Genomic DNA, 13739 nt, shown 5'->3' on the forward strand with positions numbered 1-13739 from the left:
ATCAAATAAAAATATATAATGTGAACAAATAATAAATGTACTCACCACTTTCCTTATTTACATTTCAGCTACGCAAATACCTTTTTTTTTTTATACATATATACGTTCACTCGACGGAAATGTCATCATAATTTCTGATTTAATGAAAAGAAGTAAATGTTTTTAATGATATTAAAATATCTTGTCAATCACCCTACTTGAGATAAAATATCTTCTTTTTTTTTTAAAATTCCTTGACCTTGTATTGTTTGCCCTCACAAATCTATCACAGAGCACCTTGTCCTTTCAGATAAAAATTCTAATGAACTCTTTATTAAAAAAAAGTATAAGTAAATTTTTGTTTTAATTTCTCTTTTTAAAATGTTTCTTAATATTTTCTTCAGTAATTATTTCTTGTTCATTTCTCTTATTACTTACAAAGCAGGTTCAGTTTTTGTGATACGAGGATTTTAGCTCAAAACTGAGATATCACATGAAGCTGGCACATTATATTACTTACTACTTCTGAGACAACATACTGCATCTGGCAAACCAACCATCAGAAGGGACTTTGGTCTTTTGGTTACACACATGAATCACTTTTCTTAATTAATTAACTAGAATTTCTTACTGGTCTTACATCTTGTGTACCCATTTGCTATATAACGGGTCAGACCCACCTGAATGTTTACTTGCTCTGACCACAAATATCCGTTAAAGAGTTTCCTGATACCGATAAAGTGGCTTTTAGAAAATAGTATGAATGAACAATACAACTAGAAATAGAAAAAAGCGCAGTTAGGTTAGACTTAACTTCGTTTTTGTGTCCAATGTGATCTAACATAACAAGCAGTCAAAATCTTCCTACCAGTAGTATCACCGTACCCAAAATATTTATTATTATTATTTTTTTGGAAAAAACAAAACATGTTTTTAATAACTTTAGTTTGTAATATTAACAAGAAAATTGGTTAAAGAGCGGTTGGGAGAGAATAAGGCTTCCATTGATCTATCTTGGCAAGTTCTATGAAGAGAAGGTATGTTTCAACCTTCAAAATTATAGTAAGAGAAAGTCCAGTTACTCCAAATTTTCTTTTTATAAACGTAAGAACAGTTTTTAAGACTAGAGGACTGCCAAAAAAAGAATTCAAAGGATTGTCTTACCTTGGCTATAACCTTGAAGTTTTCTCACAAACAAGGTGGGCAAATATGTGAGAAAAATGAAGAAGTATGTGAAGCACGATGTCATTAAATGGTTAGTGATTTTTGAAGAGGACAAGAGATACGCCTATTGCGTTAGTTGTAGAAGAAGAAAAGAGCATTTATTGGGTTGGTGTGGTGGAGTTGTTGAACCAAAATATTGGTTTCCCTTTTTAGAGAAAAACGCAACAAAAATTCTAATAAACTTCCAAATTTTGTAGAATAAGTTTCGTAAGTATCTACATCTTAGTAGGAGCATATGGTGTAAGTGAATTTTCATAATGGCAACCTTTGAAGTCTTTCATTGACCAAGTTTGGTCAAATATTTGTCAACACTGGGTATCCTGAAATCGATTTTCTTGATTCCGTCTGGCATTCCTCTTATAAAAAGACAAGGAATGAAAATCTTTCTCTACAATTTTTCCACATTTTAGAAGAATTTTTTTTGGGGGGGGGGGTAATATTTAAAAAAAAAACGCCTGACACCTTTCACAATAAAATGACCTAGTGTTTACAGAATATTATTTGTAGACAATGGAATACGAGAAAATATTAAAGATTTTTGAACACTTAGTAGGGATTTTAATAATTTTTAAAGTTTTATTATTGTTTTTACATAACTTTTTTTCTGTATATTTTCTTTTTCTTTTCTGCAATTTCTTTTCTCTTTTTTTTTTTTCTTTAACAAAAAATTACAGAAACAAAAATAATTTAGGCCCTGCTGTATTGTTTTGGCTTAATGACAAACTATTTAAAAAAACATATTTAAAAAAAAAAGCAAGTACAAACTAAAAGTAACAAAAAAACAAAAAAATGAAAGACATATTACATTATTTTAATATTTTTCTTCCTGCAATTTGAAAATCTCTTTTTGGAATACATTGTTTTTGAGCTTGCTAAGCAATATTTAATTTTAAATGATTTTTTTTTTGTTTTGTTTTGTTTTCAAATGTGATTTCTTTCACACAATATGTGCTCAAATAAATCCAGCACCTAATTTTTCAGAGATATGTGAGAATTAAAGAAGATTGTATTATATTCTTTATTTATAATTTTGTAATATTTGGTGGTAAACAAGTAAGAAAAAAAGAAACTATTAAAATATGAAATTTCTATTTTTTACTTTTTAATCAAAAGATATTATTTTCTCTTTAATTTCTATTATTATTTCCATTTTGGATTTCAGACTTTTTTTTAAGCAGCCCATTTCTGTTTAAATTAGAAGCATACATTGAGATTTATTTATATTTATATATTTTTTTTTTTTTAAAAAAAAGTGCTAGTTTAATCGGGCACATAATGAGAAAAATGTTGAATAATCTATTTATAAGAATATAATATATATAATATTCTGTATACGTTTGCATACAAAATAAACATTTACAAATATGTATCATATACATACACTTTTTTTTTTATACAATTTATTTTTAATTAATTATATAAAACTGTTGTAATTTTTAATAACATTTAACGGTGGAGAAATGGTGGCTAAGAATTAATGTTTTTTTTTATTTTTAAAATGACATTTGTGAACTTGAAAATAATATAAAAAACGAATGCAATATTTCAAGTATTTACATTTAATTGTTTTAAAAAAATCTACAGATCAATTTCAATTTTCTCAATAAAATTACAAATGATTTTCTTTTCTATTTGTAAACAAAAATTAAAAAAAAATAATAATAAAAATACATATTAAGAAAATTTTTGAAGAAGTCGACGTGAGGGAGTATTTTAATTGTATTACCAAAACTAAAATCATGCACATTCCTTTTACTGACTTTATTTTTAAAAAATATTTTTTAATATAAATTAATGAAGCACCGATAATATGTAAATTGACTGATTGTGGACTAATCTTAAGAAAGCTGATGGTACGCAGCAGTTGTTTTGAAAATTAATACTATATTACTTTTTTTGAAATTAAGATGAAAAAAATGGGAAATGCTAACAAAAAATGATTCTGAGGAAATTAAGATTTTGTTACAGTTATTTATTTTGTAAGAATTTAAAAAATTTCAGAGGGACAGGGGATTCTTTTAATTTTTGTAAATAAAGGAAGAACAACTTCATGGATTCATTCCTACAATCAATTCACTCCTCTATCGTAACTTGCGGATTTTATCGCATCAAAAAATCCATTGGAAAAAGAAAATCAAAGATTTCACTATGAAGTGCAATGAAATCAAATGAGCTTTTAGTATATTTATTTTATTATTTATTACCTTGAGAATTTTTACAACTGAACAGAAATAAATGCAGCAACAAGTAATACAGATGACATTTAACAGTTCATAAAATGAGTGCGCAGATTGGCTGAAGGCCAACAAGCAAACACAAAACATGACTGGCGTGAAGAAAGACGGCCATCCAGGTGATAGTAGTCACAATAAGAAGCCATTAAAGCAAGTAAGTTTACAACAGACACATTTAACAGTTGACAATCTTAGCTGGTCGCGAAGCTACCGACAGTGAGGAATTGTAGGTAAGATATAGGAGAGAGGACTGGACTAAAGGATTGTTGGGAATTTTAGGTTAACGAGAAACCGGTGATGAAAGTGACGAAGGGTGATTTCGTATTGAAGGGATTGGACATGATAAAGATTTAAGTTGGCTGTCCTGTATAGTTCTATTCCACATGTCCACGTAGGAGCTAGTAGTAAAGTAATACAGCTGTCTTTGGTTACATAAACTCCAAAACTATGTATCTGTTACTTACTTTGGTTTGCTTTATTCGAGTATGTAGATTCCAGGTTAGTTATTGTCGAGATGAAGTCCAAGGTAACGAAGTAATAGGAAGAGTGATATGGTTGAAGACAGTGTGTTTGGATTTCTGCTGATCTCCACTCACCAGCCACCAGGTTTAAGGATATTTAGATGGAATTGAAGATGGCGAGTTGCCATTACAGAGCTGCTAAATAGCTAATTATGGTCATTGAAGGAAAAGGTGACAGTATTTGGTTGCAAAGAGAGGGCAGCACAGTTAATTGTGTTGAAGAGGAGAGCAAGATAACCGTTTGTGAGTTGGGAAAGAAAACGAAATGTTGCAGAATAGAAGTGTCCTTTCACTTCCACCAAAAAATCGATCAGCTAGGTTAGTAAATTTTTTCTCAGAATAGCCATCTAAAAATTCTACCTATCACTGATATTATCCTTCCTAATCAAAAATATCGGTGCATTCTTAATTTATATTTATTGTCAGGGTAGTGAATAAACCATTTTAAATGAGTATTTTTATCCTAATAGATAGGAAAATTCAATTTCAAGGCCAAAAATGCATTTCTTTTTAAAAAAAATTGAACATTTCTACATTTAATTTTATGGGCAACTCACTCTGATTATTTCATTTTAATTAAAAAAAAGAAGAATTGGTTTTCAGATATTATGAAATCAATCGTTTTTAAGTACACAGATAAAATTAAGTATTTTTGCTTAGCATGAAAAATAAACATATTTTTAAATGAATCAAATTTGGATTACTCTTGGAGTTCACGAAAACAAATTAAATGAAATAAATAAAAGGTAATTATTGGTAAAAGAAAAGCGGATCAAATACCCTGTTTTGGCAAATAATGTTTCTATTACTTTCTTTATTTTTGAGAGTTAAGCCCATTTGGTTATTTTTGTAAAACAACTACGCACATTTTTCTCTAAACATTTTACCGATTTATATTACAATTTTTATTTTAATCTACATTTATAAACTTAGTTGTAAATTTGAAACTGTACATGGAGAACAATTCGATTAATGTATTTACAATTTGAAAAAAAAGAACAAAATAACAAAAGGAACAAAAAGATTAAAACCTTTTTTTTTCTTTTTCGAAACTTAAACATTTTATATAGCAACCATTAACTAAGTACAGTATGTAAAAAGTGCAATTTACAAGTACATAGTACTTCTGATTATAAAAATTAACAAAACACTTTTAATAAAAATTAACACAAAATTAAAAAATATATATGTATTCAAAATAAGCAGAAACATATATTTTCTTCACCTTCTGATTTGTGTATTAATTTTTGTTTTCCTCATTTTTTTTTTGTAATTGCTATTTTTGGAAAAATGAATTTTGAATATCATAATTCACCATTTTAGTTTTTTAAAATATATTACAATATATTGTTTTGTTTTAAACAAAATTTGTTCTGCATACTATTAGCAAAGTTTCTAATACTTTCTCAAGGTTCAATCTTAGTACCTCTCTGTTCAATACCACGAAACACTCACTTAAATCACACCAAGATTCCGGACACAACTTCACTATGAATGACAATTGTTTATTTTCTTGTGTACATTACATTAAAGATCAGTAACCTTTAAAAAAAAAAAAGTGTCATTTAGCACCACAAAAATTTTAGACAAAGTCAGCGGTCATATAATATTATTGTCCTTTCTCTTTAAGACCTTGCAGTAAATGCTCTGTGGTCATCAATGTAGGTGCCGGCTGGTGAGCATAATTTCTGATTTGATGTAATGAGATCAATTGATTTGGAAAACCATTGGATGTAACCGGTGCTTTTGGCATTTCCATACCAACGGATGTTTGTACACCGCCCAGTTGGCTCATTTTAGCACCGGGAAATGCTATGGCATTGTAAGAAAGATATGGTGGCCGATGATGATCAGGTAGCTGATGATGGTTCAAATGATTATGGTGGTGTGTCGGTGTGAATGACTGGATTGGTGTAAACGCTGATGTGGTGTTCGTTTTTATAGAATCATGATAATTTAAGGGAGATGCCGTGGCCGAGGGCGTCGGAGGCGGCGCTGGTGGTTGTATGGTGCCACCCCCTCGCATTACACTGCTATGGTCATCCGTTGTACCATTCATATCAGTCCTATGGTGTAGATGTTCAGAATTGAGACCATTTTGATTATTATAAGCCTCGTGTTGTTGCATGACATCCACTAAATTATTAGCCGTATCTGGCGATACTTTCGGCCAATAATGTGGGTTATCCAAACCAACCCTTGGTATGCCAATTATTGGCGGACGTTTATCCGTCCGTTCAGCATGTTTTTGCATATGTTTAGTTAAATAGGTTTCTTGTGTATAAGATTTACCACAATATTGACAAATATGCGTTTTTAAATGTTTAGATTCTTTATGTTTAGGTATATGTTCAAGTAAAGATGGTTCATCACTAAAACATTTATAACATGAATTACACTTGTATGGTTTGTCCGTCTGATGACACCGTGAATGCGATTGCAGGTTACTTAATTGGCTGAATGCTTTATTACAACCTGGATGCCTACATTTGTATGGCTTATCGCCAGTATGTGTCCTTATATGCTGTTGTAGATGCGACAATTGGGTGAATTTACGCTGGCAGATTTCGCATCTATAGGGTTTAATACCAAGATGGATGCGAGTATGCTGGCTCAGGTACGAACTGTTGGCGAACGTTTTACTGCATTGATTGCACTTGTAAGGTTTGACTTCTCTCATGTGTAGTTGTGAATGTAACTGCAGTTCTGATTTAGAAGAAAATATCTGAAACAAAAGCAAAAAAAAAAAATTAAATTAATGTATGTATTAAACATTGTTCAGGGTTATGGATCAAAAATAATGACTGAAATTGGCATTATTCTTTCTTCTTTGTAAAACAATAAGTTTGAAACATATTCGTAAATCAATTACGATTAAAAACATTAGATGAAAACATTGTGATAGAAAAATAACCATAATAACAACTAGTTCCTCTTGCGAATAATATTTTGAGTAGGCTCAACATTGAACTCAATTGGAAGATGATACGCCACTGTTTAGACGTATTAATTTCTATTAGGCATTTCTCCAAGTTGCCTTCAAATAAAAAGCTAAAATTTTATATACTCATTGGAGATTAATATAAGTTGATTGAATTCCTACCTGAACAATATAAAGAACTTTCATTAACTTTTAAGTATTCTAATATTAATTTATAAGTTTTCTCTACTTCTCTAATTAATACGAGATTTATTAGCAAACGAAAAATATTTTTTTCGTAATTCATTTATTTGAAAAGTTCAAAATAATTAAATAAAAAGAAATATTTTCATTTATTAATTTTCCAAGCGTTTGTCCCCTGAGGGAGTAATTCTATTTATTTTCATGCTCTCTTTGATCTAACTACTTGCTCTAATTCCTTACAACTTGAACTTAATTATTGTAAAAAACAGTTTTTAAAGACTTAATACAAGTTTTTTTTTTTTTCAATTAAAGCAATAAAATAACAATCCCAATAAAAATAAATAAAGATAAGCTTTTACTGAAAAAACTGAAAACAAACTCAGGACCTAGGATGCATAATTATTTTTAAGAATATTAATAAAATAAATAAATGTAATCTGATTCACTTTTAAAGCTTAAAGAAGAAAGAAAATGTTAACTTCTACATAATTCTATTGACAAAGCCACTCTAGTATATGCTGCTACCTATCGACGTAATATCGAACTAAATTTATATAGGACAAAAGCAAACTGCAGCTTACCTTTAGCAAATCCTACTTAAAACAATCACGCGTTTTACACATATCTTCATACAATTTAATTTTAATTCCCAGAACATTCGATGTTTATGTTTGTGACGAAAAAAAAACTAACTACCAAAGAAAAATGATGGAAAACAGCGGTGAGAGAGAAACACTGTTTTGGATTTTCACCAAAAAATACAGATCCATTAGCGGACACCTACCTTCTAAAAGGAATAGAACTGCACTTTTTTACTATTCAATTTTTGTATGTCAATAATAAATAAAAGACATTTTGGACTAACCTATGAATGAAGAATAAATACATAAAGGGGAGAAGCAGAATTCAAGGAAGGATCTACCTTATCTTTAAGCTTTATTATTGTTGTATCTCTTAAAGTATTACTGTCAGGAGTATGACTATAGCATTACTAATTAAATGTATCTACATTTTAGAAATTCGTTAGAAGTTTTACTAAAAAGCTATCATGCGTAATGCCTTCTCAGAGATAATAACCAAGCTTAAGCTGGTGTCTGATTTTTTCCCTCAAATGTCACAACAATCTATAAGATCCCCCCTTAACAAGAAACAAAATATGAATACGTCATTACAAGATCAAGAAGGCCTGTAGTAAAACATGAAAAAGTTGAAAATAAAAACATCATTGTGTAAACATTATAACGACTCTTCAAAAACATTCTACTCTTTATTTACATTTTTGACTTCATTGATATGATTAATTTTTTTTTTTTTTTAGAAATGGCCCTTTTAATAGTTTTAATTGTTTTAGAAAAAGTATAATATTTAATGCAAGAGTTTGGAGTGTGTTTACCATTACTCCTGTATATCTATCTCTCTTGTAGGATAATCTGAACTCGAGTGTATGGAAGTGCCACTTTACCTAAATAAATAAGCATTTTAGTATTCAGAGATTCATTAACTACTAAAACTTATTTTTAGAAAATAATTCGATCACAATATTTCTTGCAACATGATATTAACCGTTAATTTAATATAAAGAAATCTGATATGAAACATAGATGAATTTCTATTCAAGGTTCTGATTTAAATCATTTGTCTTCAAACTTTAAAATTTTTACTTTCGCTCATTGCTGATGAGAAACTGGATGCAATGATGTTTCATCAAAATTTTGAAGTCTCCTGAGTCAGAAAAAGTGATTTTTAGAAAATGGATGTGATGATTGTATATCTTGCTCAAAAACTTCATGAAATCCTAACATAATACTTTTTTTTTGAACAATTTGACCCAAAAGATTAATTAAATCTTTTAATCGGGTTAAAAACTTAGTAACTTAGATTGAGCATGTATACCAACTTTTACTTCTAATATTTTTCCAGACAATTTGATAAAGACTTCCGTGTGGTAAGATGGCGTTTTCTCCTAATGTGCCATTACTGTATAATTTACGGATTTATCCTTTATATTACAATTAAAAGAAGGATCAAACATTTAAACGCAATTCCGAGATGGAAGACAATTTTTAGTATTTAATATTACGCAAATATTACAGTAGTCAACATGTAATTCTAAAATGAAGCCAACTTTAAAACAAATCATTCAAGATTTGCTGTTTTGATTATTAGTAATAACTTGACATTATTATTTTGCACCAATTAGAACAACTTCTTTCATTAGCTAACCAATTACGAGGAAGGCGCTGCTCACAAAGTGATTGCAGAGATTTGTATTATATGTAAAACATTATATTAATTACTGAAGTTTATTTCAAGGTTTTCAGGTTATAAAATGAATTTCAAATTGATTAGTCTAATTATAAATGTAAAAAAATAAAATAAACACTATAAATAAAAAATATAACAAATTAAGAATGAAAAATAACAAGCCTGATGTGAAACCTCCACTTGCCATTTCTCTTAATTCAATTCTCAAGGTTATCAGTTTTCTTTAACTTCATCTAGGCATCATTATCTCATTTAAATTTAAAATTTGAACGCATTTCTGCGTATTTCCGTTTTTTAGAGTGCCAAATAAAGGTAATCCTACTTTTTTGTCAGGAAGAGTTAGTAGTGTATTGCACCGAGGCGAATAGCAAACGTACTTTACTATAAATTGATCAAAAACACTATTAAATAAAAACGTCCATCCCTAAAATGAATTTAAAATAATATTACAATTCTTCAACATACTTTAAGATGTTTTAAATTATGCTAAAAATAGGAAATAAATTTCATATTATCCCCTTAAAATGAATATGCAAACTAAAGGCTCACAAATCAATGAATCTACAGTTTTTTTTACGATTCAATTTTCGCTAGTCAATAATAAATAAAAGCCATTATATACCTAAATTATTGAAGAATTTTGATGAAATTTCAAAAATTTGCAATCGTATTTTTTTATTATTAAGAATTCAATATGACATCATAAGGAAACGACTTAAGGTTAAAAAAAACACATAACAATTTATATAATAATAAATAAGATAGGCGATAATATATTACACGTCAAAATGCTTTTAAGAAAAGAGTCATACGTTGAAGGAAAAAAAAACAAAATATTAGCATTTTGGATAAAATAAGTTTATATTTTTGTAATGAAACTATTATAGAGATAACACACATGACGGTACTACTGTGTCGTGAGCCATTGGTAATATTTGAAGGTAACGTTAAGGTACTGGTGTGTGACTGGCTGCAATTGAAACTTAAAATCTGATCGAATAATTTAGTTAAAACGACTAACGTTACTAATGACTTAAATAACGAACCTTTGTGCATAATTAGGGGGGAAAAATATATATTATATATGGAAATATGAGGATAAAAGGTGGAATCTAATCTATGACCAGGTTATAAACCATCGGATTTCCTTAAGATTTGCAAGTTTTAGAGCAATTCACATCTTACCGCTTTAAAAATCTGATAAAATTATTAATAAACAATAAGAACACTTAATCATTATACAAAAATGAACTTTATAGCTTCCACTAAAATCACGATACCAATTAATTAACCAGTTTCAAGATAATTAAAAATGATAGGAGAAGTTTGTACAATAAAGATAAATCAAATCTTATTAGATGGGTTTATCTTTTGATTAGGTTCCCTGGTAACACCTAAATTTCATTTCATAAGCTGTATTTATGTTTGTAAAAACTGATGCAATAACCCTAGTTAGTAATGCAGTCAGTAATAGTTTGGTCTGAGGGATTAAAACTGAAAAACTGTACCGCTGAAATGCATCAAAAGATTTAAATACATTTTTGGAATACAAGTATTTTACTTAAAAGAAAAAGTGAATAATACAGTTTAATAATTGCATTTCAAACCCAATGTTTCAAATAATAAAATTGCAAACCATTAATTAGAGATTAAATTCCTTCTAAATATTATAAAAATAAGTAAATAAAAGTGTGTTTTTTTTGGATAGTTTTGAAGTAAACATAAATTCAAATAAATTACCTTACCATTTTTATATCCGGTAGGTGGTGGACTCTAGTGTCAACTTGCTGTACTAAACTCTACGTAGTATAACCTTTCTCCATGGAAGGACATGAACAAATGTGACTGACACTTGGGACCAACAAGAGTTTTTATGACGTGATAACAATTATCTAATATCTTCCGATTTAAAAATTTCACAACTGATAACAAAATGATAAAAAAAAAAAAAATGATATCGTTGATTATATATTTTAATAAATAAGATATTAATTGCACATCCAATATTACATTTTATATCTCATTAATCACTAATAAAGAAGCTTCAAAATAGTAGATTATTTTATATTTATTTCCCTGTAATAAGGTCAAGATTTTTTTGGCTTACATTTAATGTATCAATGTGCGCGCGCGCTCACACTTTTCACGTTTATTTTTTGAATAATAAGACTTTTACCTCAAGAGGAAGTATTGTAATCGTGAGATTATGAAAAAAGTGATTTCCACAAATAGGTCAGTGAGTCTGTCAAGTATTTAGGTGCTCATTTTAATCGCAAAATAGGAAAATAATTCATATTGTATTTTTAGCCAGAACTTAACGGAAACGACAATAAGTTTTGAGAGAGAAATAACTCCTCTCTTATATTTGTCAGTTTTTGAGATATGCAAGAAAATGCTTCAAACTTCTTAGACATTGCATATATATATTAATTATTTGAAAGGTATTTTTAGGGTAATCAATTTCAGAACAGCTTTTTGTTTGTTTACTTCAGTTTAATATTTCTAGTGTCCCTTCTATATCAGGTGAGTCCAGCACCTGGAGTTCATTTAAGAAACCATCTTTTATTTCCTGTTTGATGGCTAGTTCATGTTAAAAGAATTATTACCTCTTAACGACGCCAGAGGAAAAACGCGAAAACCAAAAATCCGTAATAACTGCAAAGATCTTTCTTGAAAAAAAAACCAGATTCTTTTTAGAAACTGACAAAATAAATAAAACTAGTAGACAAAGCCTTGTACAAATTCCATATTTCCTGTAAAATTTATAATTAGAAGTGTGTGCAATTAAGAATTTAGATAATGACTTTATGAGTGACTGATTGACACTAAATTTTGTAAAAATATATTAAGAATTTTGCCTGAACTATTATTTTTAATGTTTGACTTTATAAACTATTATTGGTAATTAAGTGAATACAAAAATAGCAACAATTATCGCAGCCAATATACGAATGTACTCTAAAATAATACTTAGAATACCATTTATCTTGATATTTTTTGACGAATTTATTTTTTGAATTATTTTTCCTTGTAATTATTACCTTCAGTAGCAAAACATGCATTTAGCTATTACGTTTAACAGTCGAATACAAAAATTATTGGCTAAAACTTTTGCCAAAAAGTAGGGATGAGGTTAAGTTGCTGATCTTAGTTCCCTCTAGGGGGGTATTTGCGAAATGGGGGGCTCTCAATCTCCTCAAGTTGAGGGTCACTTACACAAGATGTGGCCGCTAAACTTTCAATATTATACTTGTTTCAAATTAATTAAATGGTGCTGTTGAAGGAAGTATTAGTTCCAGAGAGACTTCCGAAAAATCATGGGCTATTTTCACCGTGAATTCCATTTCTCGAGAATCTATTGTTCCATTCTAGATATCTTCAAATGTCTCGAAGCTTGGGCTAACTATTTTCACCGTGAATTCCATTTCTTGAGTATCTCTTGTTCCATACTAGATACCTTCAAATGTCTCGATGCTTGGGCTAACTATTTGCACAGTGAATTCTATTTCTTGAGTATCTCTTGTTCCATACTAGATACCTTCAAATGTCCGACGCTTGGGCTAACTATTTGCACAGTGAATTCTATTTCTTGAGTATCTCATGTTCCATACTAGATACCTTCAAATGTCTCGATGCTTGGGCTAACTATTTGCACAGTGAATTCCATTTCTCGAGAATCTATTGTTCCATTCTAGATACCTTCAAATGTCTCGAAGCTTGGGCTAACTATTTTCACCGTGAATTCCATTTCTCGAGAATCTATTGTTCCATACTAGATACCTTCAAATGTCTCGATGCTTGGGCTAACTATTTGCACAGTGAATACTATTTCTTGAGTACCTCTTGTTCCATTCTAGATACCTTCAAATGTCTCGATGCTTGGGCTAACTATTTGCACAGTGATTTCTATTTCTCGAGAATCTATTGTTCCATACTAGATACCTTCAAATGTCTCGATGCTTGGGCTAACTATTTTCACCGTGAATTCCATTTCTTGAGCATCTCTTGTTCCATACTAGGTACCTTCAAATGTCTCGATGCTTGGGCTAACTATTTGCACAGTGATTTCTATTTCTCGAGAATCTATTGTTCCATACTAGATACCTTCAAATGTCTCGATGCTTGGGCTAACTATTTTCACCGTGAATTCCATTTCTTGAGCATCTCTTGTTCCATACTAGGTACCTTCATGTTGTCTCGATGCTTGGGCTAACTATTTGCACAGTGAATACTATTTCTTGAGTATCTCTTGTTCCATACTAGATACCTTCAAATGTCTCGATGCTTGGGCTAACTATTTGCACAGTGAATACTATTTCTTGAGTATCTCTTAGTACTAGTTCCATTCTAGATACCTGAATGTCAAATGTTTCGATGAATTCCATTTCTTAA

General features: G+C 29.6%; 1 protein-coding gene across 6 annotated transcripts in view; it reads right to left on the reverse strand.

The window, feature by feature from the left end:
• Nucleotides 1-1753: 1753 nt before the first annotated feature.
• Nucleotides 1754-13739, reverse strand: part of LOC141456711 (zinc finger protein rotund-like) — a 601670-nt gene continuing 589684 nt past the window's right edge. For all 6 annotated transcript variants that reach the window (XM_074132931.1, XM_074132932.1, XM_074132933.1 and 3 more), the window contains one exon: nucleotides 1754-6683. In XM_074132931.1, the coding sequence (XP_073989032.1) occupies nucleotides 5568-6683 (1116 nt within the window). In that variant the 3' untranslated portion in view covers nucleotides 1754-5567. The remainder of the gene's footprint in view (nucleotides 6684-13739) is intronic.

This window comes from Rhodnius prolixus, unplaced genomic scaffold (genome assembly GCF_049639745.1).
Source record: "Rhodnius prolixus isolate KJV_2025 unplaced genomic scaffold, Rpr scaffold_10, whole genome shotgun sequence".
NCBI lineage: Eukaryota > Metazoa > Arthropoda > Insecta > Hemiptera > Reduviidae > Rhodnius > Rhodnius prolixus.